We start from the raw sequence: 14,238 nt of genomic DNA on the forward strand, positions 1-14,238 counted from the left end.
AACATCCCCAACTCCCTAAGTCATTCCTCATAGGGCATGGTTTCCAGACCCTTCATCATTTTAGTTGCCCTCCTTTGGACATGCTCCAGTTTCTCTACATCCTTTTAAAATTGTGGTGCCCAGAACTGGACACAATATTCCAGGTGGGGCCTGACCAGAGCAGAACAGAGTGGCACTATTACTTCCCTTGATCTAGACACTATACTTCTATTGATGCAGCCTAAAATTGCATTGGCCTTTTTAGCTGCTGCATTGCACTGTTGACTCATGTTCAACTTGTGGTCTACTTGGACTCCCAGATCCCTTTCACATGTAGTCTCAGTCAGCCAAGTGTCCCCCATTCTATATCTATGCATTTTATTTTTCCACCCTAAGTGCAGCACCTTACATTTCTCTGTGTTGAAATTCATTTTGTTAGCTTTGGCCCAGCTTTTTAATCTATTAAGGTCGTTTTGAATTTTGATCCTATCCTCTGGGGTATTAGCTATTCCTCCTAATTGGGGAGCTATAATTTTTAAAAAATGGTATTTTGCTATGCCCTGATGAAAATATTACCACCTTTCAGAAATGCTTTATCTGTGATTTTTATGCATTGGCAGAGTGTAGGATGAGATGGTACTTGGGATCCCTTCCAACTCTATGATTCTAAATCAAGGATTCCTGTTAGAAGAAAAAGAAACAGCATTGACAGAATTATCTAGTGATGCTAAATCAGTGGTTTCCAAACTTTGGTCCTCCAGATGTTTTGGACTTCAACTCCCAGAATTCCTGATTGTTAGACAAATGGGCTGGAGCTTCTGGGAGTTGAAGTCCAAAACACCTGGAGGACGAATGTTTGGGAAATACTGTGTTAAATCAAGGCTCACACACTAACTTATTTACTATTTTGCACACTAAATGTATCAGCCAGCTTACGAGAACTGTGTTTTGGAACCACTTCCCCTTCTGTTTCATCTGTGCATCAGTGCTATTCTAGATAGTAGGGTCCCTTTAGGGTTAACTTTGATCTTCCTTAAAATTCCTTTATGTGACAACTTCCTCTTCTGGTACGATAACCATTTTCTCCCTCTCAAAGCAGAAGTTGCATTCAGAATAGAGCTTTTATATTCATACCCTCCAAGATGTCATAAACCAAGATGTGTGGCCAAGTAGCATTAGAATATGGTCAAGACAGCAAAGGCTATTTGTTAGGAATACACACAAGGAGATTCTGTATGGATCGGCTTTACTGAAGAGACTTGCTATATCAAAGCCAAGCATTTCAACAGGCTTGCTCACTGAGTTTCATTTAATTCATCTGGAATTACTCCCAAGTATGCAGAACATATCGTACAAAGTACAGGTTTAGACTCAGAAAAAGGACACACAAGCAAAGAGAAGCTGCAGCAGTTTGTTTTTGCCTGAGCCTAAAGGGAAGGGCAAAATTCCATCCATTCCTCTTCTCTCTCCTGCTAAAGTTAATTCAGTGCAAGCTACTTTTGTCATTTGAACTCCGACCATATCTCTCCGCCTCTACTGCCAAGATCCTGGTCCATGCCCTAGTGATCTCACGACTTGATTACTGTAACGTCCTCCTGGCTGGGCTTCCTCTTTCTCACCTCCGTCCTTTAATCTCTGTCCAGCATTCAGCTGCACGCATTATCACTTCCACCCACCGCTCTGACCACATCTCTCCTGTGTTGGCATCCCTTCACTGGCTCCCCCTCCCTTTCCGCCTTCAGTATAAGCTCCTGCTGTTGACATTTAAAGCCCTCCATGGACTGGCCCCTCCTTACTTATCAGACCTTATTTCTCCTCACCTTCCCACCAGGGCCCTCCATTCTGGTAGTCAAGGCCTGCTGTCACAGCCCAGGATTTCTTCTGCCCCATCCCAGATTTGCCCCTTTTCACTCGCTGCCCCTCACTCCTGGAACCTTCTTCCCCCCACGAGCAAGAGCCATCACTTCTTTAACCAGCTTCAAAACGGAGCTGAAGACCATCCTGTTCAGAGAAGCGTTCCCAGGCATTGCATAATTGTCACTTGCTATTTGATGTTCTTTTGTTGTCTGTTTTATTGAATCACTTCCTGTATTGCTATGTATTTTATATGTATTATCCTACTAGAGAGGCCCCCTCCCCTCCATCTTTCCCTTCTCCTTTTGTGTCATGTCTTTTTAGATTGTAAGTCCGAGGGCAGGGAACCGTCCAATTAAAAAGATTGTATGTACAGCGCTGTGTAAATGTACAGCGCTTTATAAATAAAGCTTAATAATAATAATAATAATAATAATAAAATTGAACTCAACTTGCATCAACTGGAGTAAGCTGAGCAAAAAAGCAGAAAGTGGGAGGAGGAGAGAGAAACAGTGACATTTTAAAAGCAGTTTGAAAAGTGACACGACAGAGGGTTAATTAGGACTATGCCTTCTAAATCTGGACTGTTGGAGGGAATGGTAACTTAGACCTGCAGGTTCATTTCATTTTGGGAAACTCCAGCTGCTGTAAATGATAAGTTATAGACAAGAAATATGTATACTAAGAGTACTGGGTGTTGTTGTTTTCTTGTTTGTTTGCTTTGAGAAACAAGAGTTCTTTGAAGTTGATATAATTGGGTTATGTATTCACTGAACTGAGAGCCAGTGTAGTGTAATGGTTTGAGTGTTGGATCATGACTCTGGAGTCTAGGGTTTGATTTCTGCTCAGCTATGGAACCTGTTAGGTGACCCTGGGCAAATCACACTTTCTCAGCCTCAGGAAAAGGCAATGGCAAATCTCCTCTGAACAAATCTTGGTAAACCATGGTATACAAGGGGGGGGGGGTTGATATACAGAGGCTGCATCTACACTGCAGAACTAATGCAGTTTGACTTGGCTTCAACTGTCATAATAATAATAATAATAATAATAATAATAATAATAATAATAATAATAATAATAATACATTTTATTTATAGACCGCTATTCCGCAATGATCATAGCGGTGTACAGTAAGAAATTGCAATACAATACAAAATACAATGTGACAGTTAAAGGAGGGAGAGGGACGTACTAGATTTTAGGAAGGGGGGGTCCAGAACTAAGTGGCCACCCATATACATGGGGAGCTGGAGTGTGGCGGACACGCAGCAACACACCATTCATTTTTCGAATGGAAGGGGGGTCCGACCCCCAGATCCCCCCCCCTGGCTACATCCCTGGGAGAAGTCTCATCTTTCAGGCAGTCCCTGATGTTGCTGGGTCTGCCTGATCACTCCCTCTGAGGCCGAGGTGACAGTTGAGGAGGGAGGGGCCTCTTCCTTCAGGCAGTCCCTGATGTTGCTGGCTTCATCCAATGGATCGTGGGATTTGTAGTTTGTTGTAGCACCAGAACTCTCTGAGAGAGAAGGCTAAATATCTCACAAACATACAAATCCCAGAATTCAATAGTATTGATCCATGTCATTTAAAGCAGCGTCAAAGTGCATTAATTCTGTAGTGTAGATGCAGCCTCTGTATATCTCCCCCTGTAAACCATGGTATACCAGGTGCCTCGATCTGGCCCAAAAGATCACTGTGCTCACCACGTTTTCTTCCTGTACCACGTAACATTTTTATAGCATTATGAATGTAAGTTGCTTACATCAGGAGACTTTAAAGAGATGTACAACATTTTTTTTTAAAAGCAGTACAAAACACAAAATGTACGCTGTTTGTGAAAAAAAGTGATAGGCTTCCAAAACAGGTATGTTTTCAAAATGCATCTAAACTACAAATAGTTGGATCATGTCAAATTTCTGAGGGTGGGGTATTCTACATAATTAAATGCCACATTAAACAGCACATTTGGCCACCCCTGTTGCAAACAGAAACTGCATCAACATATTAGATTTGTTTTTATTATTATTATTATCAGATCATTATTTAGTTGTATACTGCTAGCATGACTGTTGCTGTCTAAGCACATTTGAACAGCCAAAGGTTCTCAATCTCTGATGGAAATAATAACATTTGATTTGTGTGAAGAGCTCACAGTCCTGTGGTGATATAAAATATCTTGTCCCTCTTAGAAATAACAAAACAAACTGACCCCCTCCCATTATATATATATATATATATATATATATATATATATATATATAGAGAGAGAGAGAGAGAGAGAGAGAGAGATGCTAACGTCCAAGACGATATTGGACACACATTCACCCACTACACTTCTATTTCTAAATTTATATTTTCTGTTATGTGTCTGCCTAGGTATCTCTGCCCTTAAAAGCTATATTATATCCTGTTGCCTGTAAGCTTATGTTTCTCCAGTGATGTCACAAACCACGGCTGAGCCAACAGAGAAAAGAGTTTCCTTCTCGTGACCACAGCCTCCCCGTGACGTGTTGGTTTCAGTGGAATGATCACACTGTATGCGAGGATTACAGAGGTACCACTTTCACAGGGAGACGAGGCTGGTTTATGGCATCTCGGTGTGGTCACAACTGTAGCATTTAGCATTTAACCTTTAAAACACACACAAACACCCTCCCTTTTCTTTTGGCCCACTAGGTTTTAAAGACTTGAAAATCAGACTAGGATTTTGGGAGAACATAGTCTGAATCCCCATTCAGCCATGGGAACCCCCCTGGATGTCCTTAGCCACAGTCCTGGAGGAAGGCAACCTCCTCTGAATAAATTTTGCCATATGCTCAAACCACTACAGTGCACAGGCGTAGAAGAACACAATTTCCCTCTTCCCCCAACAGCTCCCCCATACCCTCAAAATCCACACCAGATGACTGGGAATCCCAGATATTCAACTGGTACAGAAAGCTGCATAATTAGAAGAAAACCTTAGTGTTCTTCTTCCTTCCTTAGGACTTCCCTAGCAGACAACACAAACACACTAACCAACATTTTAGGCATGAAAATGGCTAATCACAGTGGTGTCAACTGGAGTTGTTGTCACTCAGTATGTCACTCCTATGGACCTTCTGGGATGGAGGTGTGGATGGGGAGAAGGATCTCATCCAGCATCCTGATGCTGCCACCATTCCACCCCAGAGGAGACAGTGAAGATGGGATGTTCCTCTGAGTGGGAACAGATTTTTTAAATACAAAAGGTCTCCACCCTCAAGAAAAGAGGAAGTCACAGCAAGCAGCTCCCCAGAGAACAATGGTGGAAAGGAGCCAAACAGATTGGGAGGAGGAGGTTGCAGGAGTGGGGAACAGAGAGGTACGGTTGTGACTTCACCCCATCTTCATCGTCGCAAAGGAGAGTGACACACCAAGATGACTCTCCTCCTTGCGATGCTTTGCTGCTGGCCAGTTTCACCCACTCTGATGGTCTCACATGTGAAAGGGATCTAGGAGTCCTAGTAGACCACAAGTTGAACATGAGTCAACAGTTTGACGAAGCAGCTTAAAAAGCCAATGTGATTCTAGGCTGCATCAACAGAAGTACAGTCCTCCCTCCATTCTTGCAGTCTTCAGACTTGCATCCCTCGCTTATGTGCGAGGGACGAATGGAGGGGGGATGAATGAGCTTGAATATAAGTGAAACTCCTTTTTTTGCAAGGGGGTCACAAATGGATTCCCCACGAAAAAGGAGGGGCGGCTGTATAGCGTCCAGATCAAAGGAAGTAATAATACCATTCTATTCTACTTTGGTCAGGCCTCACCTAGAATACTATGTCCAGTTTGGGGCACTACAATTCAAAAAAGGATGTTGACAAACTGGAGCCTGTCCGGAGCGCAACCAAAATGGTGAAGGGTTGGGAAACCATGCCCTATGAGGAGAGGGAGCTGGGTATGTTTAGCCTGGGGAAGAGAAGGTTAAGAGGTGACATGATGGCCCTGTTTAAATATTTGAAGGGGTGTCACAATGAGGATGCAGCAACCTTCTTTTCTGCTGCTCCATGTCCAGCCTAGGACATGGAACAGTGGATTCAAATTACAGGAAAAGAGATTCCACCTCAACATTAGGAAGAACTTCCTGACAGTAAGGGCTGTTTGACAGTGGAACACACTCCCTCAGAGTGTAGTGGAATCTCCTTTCTTGGAGGTTTTTAAACAAAGGATGGATAACCATTTGTCAGGGGTGTTTTGGTTGTGTATTCCTGCATGGCAGGGGGTTGGACTGCATGGTCCTTGGGGTCTCTTTTAGCTCTATGATTCTATGGTGTGGTCTGCACACCCTGCACCTCCCCAGTGACACCATTGGGTGATCATGAGCCAAGAATGGCCATTTTCTCACCAAAACCGCAGAGGACATACAACAGCATAGGACTAGGTACTGGTTAATATAGGTAAAACACTTAAGAACGCTCAAAAATACTACACAAATGCTAAGAATTATGGTTATTACTTCTTAGGAATAAACCTAATACTTTTCTTGCCTTGAAAAATATGATATATTGAACACAAACACGGAATCTGTGCAGCTTTTTTGTCTTCTTCATTCTGCATTTTTATAGCTGCTTTTGACCATCTGTGGCTCACTTGAGAGTTTCTAATACACATGCCACTACCCATTATCCATAAAGATTAGAAATGTGCTAATCTTTCAAAAAATGAAAAACGTTTCTTAAGAAGCTGAATTCCACATCCAATGCCACATGCTCAGTGCTTCCATTGATTAGTCGCCTATACAGAGATAGTAAAGCTGCAAAATTTAACATCACCACTTGGAAACCTTTTGGAACTACAACTCCCAGAATCCTTTGTCCTGACCAGCCAATGGCTTAGTGGACATTCTGGCTGAGATTTCTGGGAAATGTGTCTTAAAGAATAACTTTTACACACTCTGCCCCCAGCCACAATAGCCACATCTAAACAATGATCTACCTCCTTTTCTAACTCTTATTTTGTTCCTTCTTTTCCACACCAGAACAGTTAACATGTCCAGATGCCTGGATGTAGCAACAAGAAAATGTGTCACTGTACCTGTGAGTCAACAGCAGAGGAGTAGTGGCATGACCCAAACAACTGCCCACTCAATACACTGCAAGGGGATGGCATGTTGTCCTAGCAGCATTGATGCTATGTGGGTGAATAAAGTACCCATCATATGAGCAGCTCATATTCTTTTGACACAACCATCAGACAAAGCACAGGAAGCCGCCTTATACTGAGTCAGACCAAAGTTCCACCAAGATCAATATGATCAACTAGCAGCAGTTCTCTAGGGCTGCATCTGCATTGCAGAAATGATGCAGTTTGACATTACTTTAACTGCCATGGCTCAATGCTATGGAATCCTGAGATTTGTAGTTTGTTGGGGGCATCAGAGCTCTCTGATAGAGAAGGCTAAGTATCTCACAAAACTACAAATACCAGGATTCCACAGCACTGGGGTCATGGCAGATAAAGTGGTGTCAAACTGCATTGTTTCTGCAATGCAGGTGCAACCTAGGACTTTCCCCCTAGCTTTACCTCTTGCAAAGCTGCCTTTGAGCTCTAATGTCCCCAGGCTTTAAAGAGTCACTGTCATTGGTAGTAGGGACCCCAAACATCCCCCACCTTTTAGGGTAACAACTCCCAGTGTCAATGCTGCTAAAACATTTTCAGCTAGACACAGAATGGGAGGAAAAGAGTGGCTGGGCAGGCATGAAAAGACTTTGTATAAAAGAACTTCTTTGTCAGAGGCTTTAACAGAGGTATGCCTGTACCTTACAACATGTCAGATATACAATATCTGACGTCTGTCACATTAGGTTCAGCAGCTCTGTGAAACAAGGCCAATGTTTTAACTTGCCTGCTTGGTATGCTTTCTCCCCACAACTCCCCTCTGACTGTGTACATTTTATTATGTGCAGTATTGAAGTATCTTAGCAGTGTTTTTTTAAAATTTTCTTATAAATAAAAACAACACCAACAAATATTCAAACTAGACAAGCAATAAGCAACAATAAATTATAATACTTTTAACACTGGCACTATCTCTACCCTACCATAAACTACAAAACCAAAGTATGGCACATCTAATACAGTATAAAACATTTACACATACTGTAATTTCCTTCCTTTAAGAGTCTCTTACTTTGTCTGTTTTAAATAACTTCAAGTTTCTTCCTTTTTGATTTTACTCTATATTTATAAATCTTTTTAATTTCTTTATTTCAAATAAGTTTCATATTTTACTAACTCATCTAAATAAATATATATATGTGTGTGTGTGTGTATTCCATCTCATCCCATGCCAATAATTAGATTTGAACTGCATTCTTTTTTCCAATAATTAAACAATGGTTCCCAGTCTTTCTTGAAGCTGTCAAGTGATTTATTTTTAAACAAATGTGTTGATTTGTCTATCTTCACGTAATCATATAACTTCCAAATCCAGCCTTTTACAGTCGGACATTCCTTCTCTTTCCATTTTGATGCATAATGTATTCTAGCAGCTGTCATCATATAAAATAAAGATTCCCTATATTTTTTGTTCTAGGTTTTCATCCGTATCTTTGAAGCAGCCAATTGACAGTGATTACTTACCATTGAAAGGGTTGATTTTCTTTGTAATTCGTGTGATGATGGATTCCTTGACCTTTCTCTTTGTCACACACTGAATGCCTAGGTTCTGAAAACTAGAGCATATACAGTTAACAGTTAGCAGCATAACAAACAAAACTTTAACTGCAGCAACAATTGATATTGTGTGTAATCTATAGCAAAAGCCAACGTGGTGTAGTGGTTTGAGTATTAGCCTATGACTCTGGTGGCCAGGGTTTGAATCCCAACTTGGTTATGTAAACCCACTGGGTGACTTTGGGCAAGTCACACTCTCTCTGCCTCAGAGGATGGTGATGGTTTTGTGATGGTCATTGACCGTAATAAATCTCTTTTTATTTCAGCATGGTGATAGCAAACTCCCTCTGAAGAAACTTGCGAAGAAAACCCCATAATAGGTTTGCCTATCTTGAAGGCACTTCAACAATAACTTGAAGGCACACAACAACAACCCACATATTTTCTCCCCTCAAGCTTCAAGCCCAACCTGATCCAGCTGAACAATGGTTGCTATAGATTACTCATGATACTAAATTAAATCCTTGTGGAAATGTTTAAATTCTGATTAATTCAAAGCATTCATAACAGGAAAATTTGACTGCTAAGTCACATAACATTTAGAAAGTCCATCACAGGACCTCAAGGGTGATCTAGCCCAACCCCTGCCATGCAGGAATACACACCTAAAGCACTCCTAAATATACCATTCAACCTCTGGAGCTAACATGGTGTAGTGATTTGAGCATTTGTCTATGACTCTGGAGTCCAGGGTTCAAAGCCCCACTCAGCCATGGAAATCTACTGGGTGACCTTGGGCAAGTCACAATCTCTTGGCCTTAGAAGAAATCAAAGGCAAACCTCCTCTGAGCAAATCTTGCCAAGAATATGTTTGCCTTACGGTCACCATAAGTTGGAAACGACTTGAAGGCACACAACAACACCAACGATGGAGCATCCATCATCCTCAAAGGCAGTGTATTCTACTGTTAAAGAGCTCCTACAGTCAAGGTAGAATCTCTTTTCTTGTAATTCATATCCATTGGTTTGTGTTCTGTCCTCTGGAGCAGCAGAAAACAAGCCTGCTCCATCTAATCCATGACATCCCTTTACTTATGATAACTACCATGTCACCTCCTAGTCTTCCCTTCTTCAAGTTAAACATATCCAGCTCTCTGTGTCATTCCTCCTAAGGCATAGTTTCCAGACCTTTCAACTTTTTGGCCACCCTCCTCTGGACACACTTCAGTTTGTCAAGATCCTTCTTGAACTGTGGTGCCCAGAACGGGACACAGCATTCCAGTTAAGAACTGACCAAAGCAGTATAAAGTGGCACTATGATTTCCCTCAAACTAGATACTACATTCCAGTCCTGGGAAAAGAGCGGTGTGTGTATATATATATGTATATATATGTGTGTGTGCGTATATATATATGTATATATATATATATATATATAGTCCCCAGATCTCAACAAAATCATTAAGCCCCCTTAAGACTTCAATAGAAACCCAAGGTTTAAAAAATATGATTTTAATAAAAAGCTAGGTCTGTGGTGCAGACTGATACTCTTAAAAGCAGTGGTTCTCAATACTGGTGTCCCAGACATTTTGTACTGGATCTCTCAGAAGTCCTAGCCATCCAGGCCAATAGTCACCAATTCTTGGAGCTGAAGTCTCAAATATGTGGAAGCCCAAAGATTGAAAACCACTGCTCTAAGGGGTGGAGATATCTTTCTGAGTGAAGTCGAAGGCTTTCATGGCCAGCATCATAGTTTTTGGGTTTTTTGGGGGCTATGTGGCCATGTTCTAGAAGAGTTTATTCCTGACACTTCACCAGCATCTGTGGCTGGCATCTTCAGCGAAACCTCAGGAATAAACTCTTCTGGAACATGGCCACATAGCCCCAAAAACCCACTAAAAACTATCCTTCAGAGCCTCGGACTACATGGGACATAGGGGATATACAGGAGAGCAAGAAGGACTAACACCTGGGTCACACTACTTGGTAGAGTGACTTCTCCTTTTCCACCCCAACAGTCCATTTCTACCTTACTTCTACCACATAGCTCAGGTTTACAGTCCTTTCCTATCCATGGATGAAACACCTATAATAAAGCTTATTTCCTTTGTTTCTCCTAAAATGGTCTCTCTGTTCTTTCATGCAGACTTGGCATTCACTTCTTTACAAGCATCGCACAAGCCAAAGAGGTAGGCTACAGATGGGCAGCTGCTATGACCTTGCAGACTCGTGTCAGTCCCCTCCTCTGAAATATAGCCTATAGCACCTGTTCTTCAATGGCAGTCTCCCATCCAAGTACTAACCAGGGCTGGCCCTGGTTAGCTTTCAAGATCAGACAGGATCTACACAATTACAGCACTATTATTCCCTTGCCTCTGGGACAACCAATTTCATTATACATCTCATAAATAAGTACATTAAGCCCCAAGGGAAAATGATGAACCTACATAACATTTGAGGCAGTTTTCATTTAAATCTGTTACTGTTAACAAAGAGTGAAACAGAAAAGTTTAAAATGTCATTTTGTTCTCAGTAGTAGCATTTGCTGACTAAACTTTAAGATTTATTCTTTCAATATCTCACAAAGGAAGAAAATTTCAGTACGGAGAAAAATGATTCAAATTTAAATGATGAGTATGTTAAGAGATTACCAAAGCTGAACATTACCTAATTTACAATGCAACCCCATACAAGCCGACTAAGAAATTAGGCCCACTGAGTTTAATGGGACCTACTCCAGTGTAAGTGGATAACAGGACTTTACACTATGATGATTAAGTATTACAGTACTTAGATGCCACTAAAAGTAAGTAGGAAAAGTCAATAGTCCCTCCATATTTGCTGGGGTTAGGGGTGAAGGACCCCCATGAATGTCGAAAAACTGTAACAAAAAACCCCACTATTCTTTTTACCTAAGAGAACATCTCTCTAGAAATCTCCAGGTCCTCCAGTGTAACTCTATGGTCAACATCTGCCAGAGGTTGATCATGGCATCATCTTGGAGGATCGACAAATGCCTAGAGAGGTGATTTCTCTAGGAATTTCTAGGTTGCCCAGCACAACCCTATATTTAACTTCTGGCAGAGTTGCACCGGAGGACCTAGAGATTCCTAGAGAGAACATATTAATCAAAAGCAGCAAAATAATCAAAGCAGCAAAATTCAAAGCCGCAAATGTGAAAGGCCAACTACCGGTGTATATGATTTTCAATGTAGATCAAACTACAAATGGAACTTGGCTCTACCAAATTGACTTCTACTGTCTCGTAGGAAAGGTGGGAGAAACAATTCTGTGGACAAGCCAAAGGTCTCTAATGTAGATTTCTTAGCACCCTCACAAAGAAAGTAGTCACAAGAGTTAGATCAGTTTAATGATAGCAACCATACTGATGGCTGGACAATAACTAAGTGGCCACTGACCATGCTGGCTGGTGATTGTAGGACTTGAAACTTGTAAGGAAAACAAAAATAGTGACCCCTGATGATTTATGTAATTTTATAGTGGGTAATGAAGACTTTGAAATAATGAAAAATAAATAATCTACCTTGGCTCCGTTATTAATCAAGAAATTAAACAAGATTTCTGGCAGTCAAGAAATCAGAAGTAAGACTAGGACTTGGAAGGTCAGCTATAAAGGAACTAAATGAGATCCCTCAAGTGCAAAGATATATCATTGAATACCAAGTCCTGGATCACCATCATGTTCCTGATTTATATATATGGCTGTAAAAGTTGGAAGAAAACCCGCCATCTGAGAATTTTACAGATACTATGGACTGCTAGAAAGAAAAATGAATGGATCCTACACCGAGCCAGGTATAACAACAACAACAACAACAATAATATATTTATTTGTATCCCGCCTCTCCCTGTTTTAGATCAAGGCGGGTAAGAACAAGCATAAGAACAACAGAAATAGAACATAACAAATCACAAGTAAAAAACATAGCAAAGCATATAAACTCCAATTCCCTATCCCCCTCCCACCTTAAAATAGCATTAAAAACAATAATTCCCAACTGGAAAGTGAACATTCCGAGGAGGTCAATTTGGGAAGGCCTGCCGGAAGAGATCCGTTTTTACTGCCTTTTTATGGGCCTCCAGAGATGTTATATGGCGGTTCTCCTCCGCCAGGTCATTCCAGACTTTTGGAGCGGCAACAGAAAACATCCTCTGGGAAGTCGATACCAGTCTAGTTTTCTTGGACTGCAAAAGATTCTTCCCAGAGGACCTGAGAGTGCGGGAAGGATTGTATGGGAGGAGGCGTTCCCTCAGGTACACTGGACCCAAGCCATGTAGGGCTTTATAGGTAATGACCAACACCTTATACTGTGCCCAGAAGCTACTAGGTAGCCAGTGTAGGGATTTTAAAATAGGTGTTATAGAATCAAACTTGGAACTCCCAGTCACCAATCTGGCTGCCATATTTTGAACCAGTTGCAGCTTCCGAACGTGGCATGAGGGTTGCCCCATGTAGAGCGCATTGCAGAAATCAAGACAAGAGGTTATCAGTGAATGTACAACTGTTTCTAGGTTTTCCCGTTCCAGGAAGGGTCGTACCTGGCGTATCAGCCGAAGCTGATAACAGGTGCTCCTGGCCGTCGCATCCACCTGAGATGACAGCTGAAGTGATGAGTCCAGGAGTATCCCCAAGCTACGAACACAGTGCTTTAGGGGAAGTGTGACCCCGCCCAGATCTGGAGAGCTTATTACCATTCCCGGACTAGGATTGCCTATAGCCTATAGCGAGTACCTCCATTTTATTTGGATTCAGTTTAAGTCTATTTTCCTCATCCAATCCATTACTGACCTCAGACAGTCATTCAGAGGCGAGATGCCATCCTTGGTCACCAAAGCGGTCCGAGATATGGAGAAGCAAATTTGGATGTCATCAGCATAATACCCCGCCCCATGTCTCCAGATGATCTTACCCAGCAGATTCATGTAAATGTTAAATAGCATTGGAGATAGTATCGCACCTTGAGGAACACCCAATTTGAGCTCCCTCTTGGCCGAACAACTATCCCCAAGCAACACCATCTGGAACCTACCCGAGAGATAGAACCGGAACCACTGCAAAGCAGTGCCCCCGATTCCTAAACCCTTCAGGTGTTCCAGAAGGATACCATTGTCGATGGTATCGAAGGCCGCTGAGAGGTCCAAGAGCACCAACAGGGCCACACTTCCCCTGTCGATACACAGACGGAGATCATCGACCAAGGCGACCATGGCGGTCTCACATCCGTATCCCGACCTAAAGCCAGTTTGAAATGGATCAAGATAATTGGTGTCATCCAAAACTGCTTGGAGTTGGTATGAACTCTTCCTAGCTACCAAGATAAAAAAAGCGAGTCTGTTGTACTTTGAATGTATCTCACTGGAAAAGACAATACTTTTGGTAAAATGGAAGGTAATAGGAAACTACAGAAACTGCATTACATGTGGATTTGACTCAATCAAGGAAGCCAAGGCCCTGAGCTTTCAAGATCTCAGTAGGGCCATTGATAACCAGGCATCTTGGAGGTCTATCTTTCATAGGGTTGACATAGACTGAAGCTGACTTGAAAGCTATTAACAATAACAACAAAGCTAGAAAGGAATTTTTCCAGCTCCAAAACCAGTGGCATTGAGGTCCAACACAAACTACAACCACAGATGAGACAAGTTTCAGGAATCAAAATCATCATATTTTAAGTCATAATCTGAGGCAGGCAATCTGATGGTGAGGATGGGGCAACAGATTTGGTTTCAGAAAATGGAGAATGGGAG

At 41.8% G+C, this 14,238-nt stretch overlaps 1 protein-coding gene across 1 annotated transcript in view; it reads right to left on the minus strand.

Annotated features, from left to right (window-relative positions):
• The window catches only part of REL (REL proto-oncogene, NF-kB subunit), a 70,657-nt gene that overhangs the window by 30,341 nt on the left and 26,078 nt on the right, over positions 1–14,238 (minus strand). The window contains 1 exon segment of the mRNA XM_042446888.1: positions 8,437–8,528. Coding sequence (XP_042302822.1) covers positions 8,437–8,528 — 92 coding nt within the window.

Source organism: Sceloporus undulatus, chromosome 1 (assembly GCF_019175285.1).
Source record: "Sceloporus undulatus isolate JIND9_A2432 ecotype Alabama chromosome 1, SceUnd_v1.1, whole genome shotgun sequence".
In the NCBI taxonomy this organism is placed as follows: Eukaryota; Metazoa; Chordata; class Lepidosauria; order Squamata; family Phrynosomatidae; genus Sceloporus; species Sceloporus undulatus.